The sequence below is a fragment of the Phaethon lepturus genome, unplaced genomic scaffold (assembly GCF_000687285.1).
Source record: "Phaethon lepturus isolate BGI_N335 unplaced genomic scaffold, ASM68728v1 scaffold12480, whole genome shotgun sequence".
In the NCBI taxonomy this organism is placed as follows: Eukaryota; Metazoa; Chordata; class Aves; order Phaethontiformes; family Phaethontidae; genus Phaethon; species Phaethon lepturus.
The window spans coordinates 8,306-19,495 of NW_010511224.1; the positions used below are offsets into that span (position 1 = coordinate 8,306).

The 11,190-nt window shown below is 39.7% G+C and overlaps 2 protein-coding genes across 2 annotated transcripts in view; both read right to left on the minus strand.

Annotated features, from left to right (window-relative positions):
* Position 1: 1 nt before the first annotated feature.
* On the minus strand, positions 2–9,225 carry LOC104617809 (cell cycle control protein 50C-like). The gene is made up of 7 exons (XM_010283231.1): positions 9,013–9,225; positions 8,057–8,167; positions 6,368–6,469; positions 4,897–4,987; positions 2,535–2,672; positions 1,328–1,537; positions 2–243 (listed from the first exon to the last, which is right to left on the minus strand). The coding sequence occupies exons 1-7, from the start codon at positions 9,223–9,225 to the stop codon at positions 56–58; spliced, it is 1,053 nt and encodes a 350-aa protein (XP_010281533.1). The 3' UTR covers positions 2–55.
* A 1,156-nt stretch (positions 9,226–10,381) lies between these two features.
* Positions 10,382–11,190, minus strand: part of CMSS1 (cms1 ribosomal small subunit homolog (yeast)) — a 33,078-nt gene continuing 32,269 nt past the window's right edge. Inside the window, exon 10 of the mRNA XM_010283241.1 lies at positions 10,382–10,656. Coding sequence (XP_010281543.1) covers positions 10,573–10,656 — 84 coding nt within the window. The 3' untranslated portion in view covers positions 10,382–10,572. The remainder of the gene's footprint in view (positions 10,657–11,190) is intronic.

The window sequence follows — 11,190 nt, forward strand, 5'->3', positions numbered from 1 at the left end:
TTCTTTGTTCACAGCATACCTTTGCCTTTGTTCCAGGGAAAGCCAGGGAACCTCATTACTTCTGAAAGTATGTTTTCTTTTTTCTGAGTTTCAAGTGGATGGCAGTTATGACAAAACCTGTCAGCGTTGCTGCTGTGCCAGAAACCACGTAGGCAATTCCCAGGAATGGGTTACTTCCTCCGCTCCATACCACGGTTGAAAGAATCACATGCTTCCTCCCCTTGAATTTGGTAACGGGGAAATCTGATAGGAGGATGTTAAGGTTTCACTAACAAAGTTTACATTATTTCCAGGAGGAAAAAAATTAGCGGTAAGTGCTCAAAAACCTTTCCAAGGCATAAAGAGTCTGCAGAACCACATTTGCTGCAAAAATTCCTTTAACTGATCTGTGATGTCTTCACTCTTCTGAGTCCAAAAACCCAGCAGCAGCTGGTGCAAAGAAATCCAGTTATTTTAGATACAGTCTTTGTGTGAACATGTAAAATACTTTTTTTTTAACATTATAAATTTTAGATTCATAATTTATGTAACTGCTACTGCATTACTATGCTATGAAAACTCAGTTGAAAATGAGCCTTTTGTACAGCTTACCAGGACCATACTCCACATATTCTTCCTGAGAGGAAGTGCTCATCTCTACCTAGTATGTTGCCTACCCAGAATGGTATATTGATTTTACCTTTCATCTTTTCATGTGGAAGCTTTCAGAATAGAACTGTGCTACAACATTTAAAATCCTAGCTCTACCAGCTGAGAGAGAAGAGAAATTTATAGTCATCTTGACATAACTCCTGCTGATAAAACAAGTACTCTAGTCAACATGGTTCAGCGTGACAGTGCATTTTCACCAGCACAAAAGTTCCCGTCAGCACATGGTCCAAATCTGCCACAGGCCTCTGCTGACACAGGCATCCCACACAGCTCTCAAGGGCATGGATACCTCTGGCACTTTGTGCACCCCAGTAAGGGTGTCTACACATCTGATTAGGCCACTATTAAATATTTCAGCTAAAACAACATCTTCAACCATCTCTTCAGGTTCCCACTCTTCAGTTCTACCCTTTGTGTAAAGCTCCCATGTGCTGTCTCCAGCCAAAGTAGCCCCCTCAGAAGTCAAATCCAAAGTCATGTGCTGCCATTTGAGTAATGTGTCTTAACTCCATCTGCATGGGCTAAAGAAAATCCACTTGTACTGTCACATCACCCTCAACACTAGGTCTTTTCATGATAGTATAGCTTGGGGTGTTTTGCCATTTTGCTATACAAATCCCATCCACTTCCATCTCATTGTAACTATCTAACAGTCTTGGATAACATGGAAGGATACTATAGGAAATATGAAAAGTGTAATTCCCTGCTGGGAGGCCATCCGCAAACTGCCTTATCCGTCTGACACGACGGTAAAGATTTCTGAACGTAGCAAAGGCTGACACTCGCATCCAGATAATGAAGTCGTCATTTACATAACCGTTGTTCCTTTCATCTTCCTCATCTAACAGATATACTGGTTTCTGCCAGTAAGGAGGTCTTGCTGTCCCTGATAAAAAAAAAAGAGAGAAACCAGGAAAGACATAATGTTAGTAAAAACAGTGGTTGGTGACTAACTTCTTGGCCTACTTACAAGCAACACAGAATATGAGATATGAAAGGGACACAAGAGACTGTTCAGTATTGAAAAATTATATATGCTAGATAACACTTTTCACCCAAGCATCTCCACTCACCTCAACACGAATGAACAGTTTAACAGTACCCAGGGGTTGCTACACATTAGAAACATCAAGCACAGGAAAAAACAAGTGAATTGTACAAATGAAAATACTGTTTATTCTGGATTCTTGCCTCTTCAGCAAGCAACATGCTCCCTATATTGAGGAGCTTGCCTTCTTTTTATACATTAATTTATCCCTGTACAACCAGAACAGCACCTTTTTGCAGCCTAACGGCACAGCCTATGATATTTAGAATCTGTCATATGAAAACTACTTAGATAATTAACTCTTGCATATTGCATCCAGCACAGGGAGCTTTTAGTCCCACGTCAGTACAGATCAGCCATAACAAGGAAACAGCTATTTGAAAGAACTAGTGACAATGGCAGCCTCACTCATCTCACAACTGCCTAAGGATCTGCAAAGGCATGAAGAAGGAAAGACATGACATGCAATTGTCCTTTACAGACGTTTTCCATAGGAAAAAAGACAGTGACTGCATCCTTGCTTTCTTTGGATAGATTAAGCATTACAAGAAACTATACAGAATGGTGTTGACGTGGGCTAACTTCAGTCTTCCGAAACCACTTTCTCCCAATTTCTATGGTCAGTGATGGAAAAAAAAAAAAAGAAAAAAAAAAAGAGAGATATGTTGGCTTCTGCTCTCAGTTACCCTCTAAAGCTGTTTCTCCAACAGGTGTTTTTGGGAGAGGTATTTCTCACAAAGGCAATTTGTCTCAGAGTGGGAGACCCTCACATATGGCGGACGAGGTAAGGAAGTCTTTGAAAAATAAGGAATACCAGTGGAACTATTATTCTTACCTGCAAATGCAGAAGAGAGATTGTATGATTTCGGATTGTGAAATTTCACATTTTTATCTGTCCACCAACTGTTTCCACTCTTCAGCAGTGGTACTTGAATAACAGATGATTTAAGATTGTAAAAAAGATCAATAGTATCTGCAGGGAATACAAGAAGCAATACGTTTGAGTAAAAGATAGTCGTTCTAATTGCCAGCTCGACCAACAAAAAACTGTCACATTGAAGCATCTTTCACGTAAAGAGAAAACAAAAAAAAATCCTGGAAAAGTTTTCATCATGACTGTGTACAGAGCACTGTACTGTCCACAAGCAGAATTAAGGTTCCAGAACCTTAGAACTTCTGAAGTTTTAAAGACTGAACATACTCCTACCGATAATCCTATTGAACTCCTGTGTAGAAATATGTGCAAGTATCTCATGTCCATCAACTCCTCTGTGATTAACTTTTTTGCACATCACTTTTGGAGCTCTCTAGCTACTTACAGAAGTTAGTTTCCTAATCAGCTTTCCCTTGCATTTCTTTGACAGTTATCCTAAACCCATTGCTTTGCTATATAGAACGTGTTTTCAGGAAACAGGAGAGAGGTGACCGCACAACCAAGGGAATCCATGATCCTTCTGAGAAAATTTTGCTTTAGTTCTATGCTAATTAGACCTTGTCCCAACTTGGACATGAGCACTTCCTTGAATCAAAAACATTTAGTTAAAATTGTGTTTAATCGTGCCATCCTGTTTTGTTGGGCAAAAATCACTTGTTTTTATCCATTATATTTTCCTACTTAGATTAGTTTAACATAAAGCAAAAACCTTATAGGTCTCATCAACATCTATGTAAACACCTAGGCAGCCAGTGAGACAATGGGCAGGGATAGTTAGATGATACAGATGGGGAGGGACTGCTTTTTAGGCAACTTGAAAAACACAACTCAACTGCATGAGCATCAATGAAAACACACTTTTTTTAATCCTGCTACAAAACCTGTGTTCACACAGCTCCTTAAGGCTCAGACACACTCTCCTGAGTAAGTGATCATTCTGTGCCCCACTACATCCCCAACTGTTTGTCACTGGTTTGTTAACAGGAGTTGCTATTCTCTGAGCTCTGCCTGCTTAACTGCTTGTCTGCCTGCTCCCTTACCTGGCAGCTTGGGTTAAAAACGTACCCCATGGCAGGAACTCAGCCATCTGCCTCATTCCACAAAAACAAGACTAGAGAGCAATGAGACAACCAGCTAGACTGTCAAAAGTGAATGGGAAGCACCCTCTTTCACAGCAGAGGCACAGAAAGGAGTTACCAGAGGGGGGATTCAGACATCACCCACTTCCCCCATATCACCAGCAGCTGGAACATTTCATCACACTGTGCACTAAAGACTGATGCCAAGGCAGACACAGGAGGTTTACCCTCAGCATTTTAAAATCTTACTATCCCTAGTTCTCTGCAGGAGCATTCTGTCCCGCAGACAGGGCTCCAGAAGTGTGGGCTGCATGCAGGTAGCTCTGCTGGCCTAGGTCTGAGCCCAGCCCAGTAAATCAGACTTCCAGAGGAGCAGGTGGGTGCGCAGGCAGATGAAAATCAAATGGATCTAGAAGTTACTGAATGCAGCTGCCCTTCACAAGTCCTCTGGTATGGGTGGCTCAGCTGCTTGAAAACAACTGCTGCATTGCCAAACACTGCTGCGTGGAACAGGTAAAAAAAACGGAGCGGGTGTGTGTGGACAAAAAGGATGGGTTACGTGAGAAAAGTAGACGTTTTTTGTCTCCTTTCCTTCCGAGGAATCCACTCTGAAATCTGCCAGTGTTCATGGCTAAGAGCCCTCTAGGTTTCAGCCTAAATGTACTCACAGGCAGATTACGCCCACTAGGTCACTATAAACAAAATTAAACCTGGGATCAAACTGAGTAAGACTATGTGTGCTTCCAGCATTCAAAGAACAAAATGCAACTATATAGATCCAAAGGTCCAAACCAATGTGAAGAACATAGCACCTCCTTCTAAGCACACCACTGTGGGAAGGCAGAATGTGGGCTCTCCCATCACTGTACAAGAATGTGTTTTTAGCAAGGAATCTTTTGTATCATCGTTCCTTATTTCACCAGGGACTCAATTCCTCAGTCCTGTTGTATATTCACACTGAAGAGGGTATTAGCAAATGAAAAATCTTCCTTAGTTTCAAAATGAGTAGCCAGTTACTAAACAGTAGGAAGCAGAGCCCCATATTCATCACAGTAGCACTGCCAAACAAAACCTTTTGTGGGAGAAAGACAGAGAACTTGCAATATCAGGACTCAGCTGGATTGGGGTAACAGAATAGTTTCAAGTGGAAATTAGTGAGGCAGATGTGGAAGGTACCTACTTACCATTGAACATGCTGTTGGCAATAGCACCGCACGGAGCCATGGGCGTCCCATTTCGGTAGGTGGTGAAAGGCACGCAGTAGCTCTTCTGAATCTGCATTCAAGGTCACAGAACAATCAGGCACAGAAGCTGGGTGTTGTGTTTTGGTTTGCTGGTGTTAATGTTTTCCTCCCATTCCTTCTTCTGAAAAGCCACTGAATAATTAAGTCTCCAGTAAGTACCTTTTTGTCACATTAGAGACAAACCCAAATAAACGGGTTTGTAGTTGAGGAACAGCTTCCATATCACAGTAAGTAAACTTAAGGTCTTCACCAAATTCTGCTGTGAACTTGCAAACTCTATGCTACAAAAACTCATTTGGGGACCTGCTATTGTAACAGAGCTACAATTTAAAATGTTCCAGTGAAGCCTTGCCTTACCCTAGAACATCTTATTTTTCCTTCTTTTTAATTTTGACCTGGACTGTTTCAGTGGTGGAGAACAGCAGATGCAGTTAGCCACGTAACTGCAGTTCTGTGTGGGAAAATCTTGATGAATGAAGGCACAGCATGAAAAACAAAAGCCCGTCTCAAATTTATCACCTCTCTCATACCAGTTAATGAGAAACTATAAATCTTCAGGTTTGAACACAGAAACATTTTCAAAAAACTCTAATAAGCTGTGGGTCTGCTTGGCCCAAAAGCCACAAATGGTTGCACCTGGATGCAAACAAGCTGAGTGGACACCTGGAGAAGCAGATGTATGGGGAACATGTCTTGAGAGTTACAAGCAACATTTTATAGTATTATTATGGCACAATCATTCCATGTAGAGGACAGTGTGTGGACTGTGTATATATTAAGAACTGCTACTTTTAAGCCAAAACCCCCACATTTTAGATCTGTAAGTAAAAAACTGAATGCAATGATTGCATTCTTCAATTTCCTTATGCAGGCCTGGTGCAGGTAATGTTGTCTAGCCTCCTCTTTAGACCTCTAAGTTGCATACTTCAGAAAGTTACATGATCACCTATTTCACCATAAGCCTCTTCCTGCTCCTTGTCCACTTCCAAAGCCAGATGGCAAAATGAAAGACTTAAGAGTAACTTAATTCCCTAACCCTATAATAAAAGCACAGCTTAAAACATTTCTGGCTAAGATGACTGAAAACACTAGAAGGAAAAACTTTGTGTACATTTATTTGAAAAAGACAATGTATTTTTAATCATCATCCCTACAAGGTGCAGGTTTGAGAGCTGCAATACTGGACTGACATCTTTTATTTATCCCCTCAATCTTCCTCTCTTATTAACCTATTAGACATAATGGCCCTAACAATCATAAAAGCAGAGATAAAACACTGAAAATCTGTACCTTCTTATTCCCTAGAGCCATCTTAACACACTTACAGTTGCGCCTAGTTAGGTCTCCATATGGTCAAAGATCTACCTGATGGAAATACTGACGATCCCATAATATAAAGAAGAGAACTTACGTTTACATTTCGACCCAACAATTGTGAGTCACTTCTTGATATCACATATCGACGGTGGTTTTGATAGAAGTTTTGCAGGCCATAATACATAAAAACATCACCCTAGAATTCAAGGATAAATCCCTTCAATAAGGTGAGTTCATGTAGACAAAGAGAAATCCTATTATTTTCTAAAAAAGAGAGGGGAAGAGAGTACTCGATTCATATTTAAGCACTGGTAACTACACTCTAAGCAATTACTTCAGCAGACATTGGCTAGAATCTAGTCTTTACTGCAACTTAAAGTTTTAGTATTTTGGCACAAAATTAAACATACTTTAAATCAACAAATGAAACCTAAAATAAAAATGCCTGATTATTATTTTACTCAACATGGCATGGCTGGCCATGAACCTGCAATGACTATGAATAATTTTGTGGAGACAGACACTCATTTTCCATAAAAAGAAGGTGCACAAAAAGCCTTCAAAAAGTACCCATTAGTTCTTAATTCCTTCAGCTTTTTTGAAAAATAAGGCTGCCTCTCACAAATTACTGGAACACTTTGGAAAGTTTAGTCCTGTAATTAAAAGGAGAATGCTAAGCAGGCAAATATAAGGAAAAAAAAGGATTATTAAACTATTAAAAAAACATTATTCAGTTAAATAAATTTCTCATCTCAAACGTCACTGTAATCTGAAGAATTACAGAGTATTTTAACAGCCTCTTAAATACTGAAGAACCCTAAAGTGACTTTATAATTTAAATTGCACTGTAATTTTAAGGGATCATTTATGCAGTACCAAGCATAAGATCTCTTTGGCTGAACAAGAACCATTTTAGTAGTCTCAGCAACACAACCCAGTAGTTTAGGACAGGAAATGAAGGATACTGTTCTGAACTGAAACTGCAGAATGACATTGCTAGACTTGATTATTTCAAAGACTTTGGGGATTAACAGCATAACCCTTGTAGAAAAGACTAGAGGGGTTTACTTATGACAAGTGGTCAGAGCTTCAGATTTCCTTCTCATGTGACAGCTTAGCAGTGCAGTAACAACTAACCCCAGGCCACGGGCAAGGGTTTGCTAATGACTTAAAGAGAGAGGTACAGCAAGAAGTCACCTCCATAATTAAACACCATTTCCTCCATCCCCATCTTCTCCTTGGAACATCTCTCAACCAAGGACAGAGGTAGCCTGGAGAAGTCACCTCCACAGTTAAACACCATTTGCTCCATCCCCATCTTCTCCTTGAAACATCTCTCAACCAAGGACAGAGGTAGCCTGATCTTGATTATTTTTAGCATGTACCAAAATGAATAGCAAAGGCAAAGTGTATAATTTTTAATATTTCATGTTTTTAAAAAGTACATTGAAAATTTAGTCAGGAGCTCTACAGAGCAGAATTACTGTATTTTATCATACAGGGACAGAAGTAACAGGAAATACTAAGCAACTCAAGTTGGTTTCTAGCATCCACTTACCAATATTTCTTCCTTTAATGAGAAATTAACAGAATTATTTTTATCATGTACCAAAATGAATAGCAAAGGCAAAAGTGTATAATTTTGAATATTTCATGTTTTTAAAAAGTACACTGAAAATTTAGTCAGGAGCTCTACAGAGCAGAATTACTGTATTTTATCATACAGGGACAGAAGTAACAGGAAATACTAAGCAACTCAAGTTGGTTTCTAGCATCCACTTACCAATATTTCTTCCTTTAATGAGAAATTAACAGAACAGTGGCATTCCTTATTCCAATTAGAGGAATTTTCACGGAGTTTTGAACAATCTGAGCATTTGTCTGAATAATCAATCTGTCAGAGAAGTGAACAAACAAAGATATTGTAATAAAGGACATGCACACAGGAGAGGGTTAGTATTTTAGCTGCAAGACTTCTCAGAACAGTTCTAAGTGACTCTGGACTTCCAAAAACATTTTTAAAATTCGACAGAGGCAGAGAACCACCACTTGGTCTCAATGAACATCCACAAATTTCCACCCTACTTTAAAGCTGTTTTAGAGCCTTTTGATGACTGTTGCAGAACAGTCTGCTGAAGGAGCAGAACACATCTGCTCCTTGGCAAAGGACTGCCGAGTGAAGAACACTTTTGCAGCTTGCTCTGGCTCACTAAGTAATGCTTGACAACCCCCCACACGCATTATGGCCCATGCCTCTTGAACAGCCTAGACGTAGTGCTGAGCACTGGCTCTAACCAGGAGTCTGTTAACATCACCACACATCTAACCAACCTTGTCTCCAGGAGGCATTTAAACATCAGGGCTCCCTGCATTTTAAGATTTTGCCCCAGCAAACATGTATGTTCTTCCAGTATGAAACACTATCAAAGGGATTGGTTTATTTCCCTTCAAAACCCCAGGAAATAATGACAACATTCCAGATATTACCAGCCAGTGGCAGTAATTACCACCCATATTTCAGGTATTACCACCCAGTTAACCACCCAGTGCTTGGCTTTTATCGGTGACCAACTATCTCTGAGGATTTTCACCAGAATACTGGCTGCTAGACACATTGTCCAAGGCATGAAGCCATTGCTAACATCTTTATCCAGAAGCAAAAATTCAAAGCCTTTTCCCTCCAAACGTAGCCCAGTTTCTTTTTCGTAGAATATCTCAGAACACCACCCCGAAACAAACCTGTATTTCTCTGACATTGTTTGCAGACAGTATGAGGCAGACTCCCACAGAAAGGCAGAACGCGCCTGTGAAAAAGAAGCTGGAGAGCACAGTTGCAATGGTAAACTGGGGCTTCCAAGCTGGTAGCTTCTGTTGTTTGAATGCACTGTTATCCGGACATCTGGAAGGACGTGCATCTCCTTCTTGTGGAAGAAAACTTGTCTTGTTTTTCATTTTGTTCTTGGTAAGTGGAAGGAGTAATATACTTGTGCTGGAGAGTGGTTAAACTGAGATACTGTCCTTAATGTTGTGAGACTGTACTTGTTTGTTCAAACCTGCATTATGGCCAGGAATTACTTATTAACTAGATCTCTCTCTTCCTCATTTTCTACATTTGTGCCTGCATCCCCATGATCAGCTTATACCAATCAAATGATTGTGTACTTTGGTCAGGGTGTCCAGCTCATGCTTCCTGGAAAAGCTGAAATATATGCTTTTTACTGCCCCACAATTCAGTAAGATTTGTTATTCTTACTCATTTGCAGGGATATTGCCAGCTATACTGGAATTTTTGTGTAATCTCAGATGCATTATTTCTTCTTCCTTCATTTCCATAGCTGCCCAGCTAACAGGCATGGTGTACAACGAAAGGAGCTCTGCTCCAATTGCACTGGATGCCACTGGGGAGGACTGCAGGTGCTGGGACAGCACTGGACAGAAAACATTGCTTGGGAAGACCAAATCAATTTTCTTAACTTACTACATTCATTGCTATTGATTCAGATGCAATTTAAGGTTGCAAAAAGGTTACGTGTTCTTTGTCACAAAAGGGCAACTTGTTCTCAGAACGTCTGATTGGATCAACGCCTTTTCAAGATGTTGATGATTTGCTTGCCTCTATTCATCTTGTCCTCTGAAAAAAATCTATCCATTCCCTACTACCCACAATGACAAAAGAATCACCCAGAGATCATCTCCTTTTAATTTAAATGGACAAACAGAAGAAAAATTTTGCACACTTCAACAATTTAACCAAAATAAAGTCTCAATATACAGATAATTTATCATGTAATAGCAAAAAATAGCATTTGGCCAGCTTTAGAACAAATAGGTGAATACCTTTTTGACAAATTACTGAATTTCATAGAACATTTTCAAAGACTCTTGAAGGCAAGAACTAGATTACCACTCTTGTGAGAGAGCTAAATGTCTCCTTTGGGACAGCAGAGGGAGGTAACAAAGAATTCAGTTGTACAAAGATTTTCACACCCAAGTTTGCTCATCTTCAAAGTCCTAAAATGACATGCAGTAGTAAATCTAGCAGGTGAATGCAATGTAACTCTAATTTCAGTATCACATTACTGCCCACAATAAAAATGGTAACAAAACTACAAACAAAACTTCTGTTGTATTATTAGAAGAAAAGGAAACTCAGAAAAAGCTGCAATGTGCATTCCTTCTGTATTGACAGACCTCCAAAAAGTCGAAATTCTTGATTCCACCACCTGTGAATCACTTGCCAGTTGCAGACAGGATAAGAGTAAAATGCAGCTGCAAATTACTTCCTTGTTGGTAAAACCATTAAAAGAGTCCCAGCTTCACAGACCCCTCTCTGCACAGCTTTATAATACTCATCTCCAGTAGGTCAATTGTTTCTTTCTTTATCTGAAGAAAATAAAAATCAAAGAAAGCATCAAAAGTTACTGATAATCCTTTGGCTAAATACCATTATTTATTTACTCAGGCACCTTACTATAGGACTAGAAATTAAAGAAGAGGTTCCCATACAAGGTTGTGAGCTCTAGAGTATTTCCATTTTGTAAAATATCTAGCATTTGCTCTGCAATCTGAAAGTCTGTCTTATCATGTTCCATCTAACATGGCTACAGAAAAGTTGTCACTGGAATAGAGTTAATAAAGCATGCCACAGCAAGAGGTCCATCCTGGGCTGCAAAATCCCTACGGGACTTTCCAGAATATCAGCCAGTATCAAGTGGCCCAAGGGTAGTACTGCACTGCAACAGCCACAACGTTGTCTGTGTCTGACACACCTGAATGAAAGTGAGCATGAAGGTCAGGTCTACATGTGCTGCATGCAAAGTACTTTGGTTTATAACACGGATATGGCTGTAGCTTATTGCTTATCTAAAGCTAAAAGACAAATATACTTGAGAGTAAATATTGACTACATATTTCAGC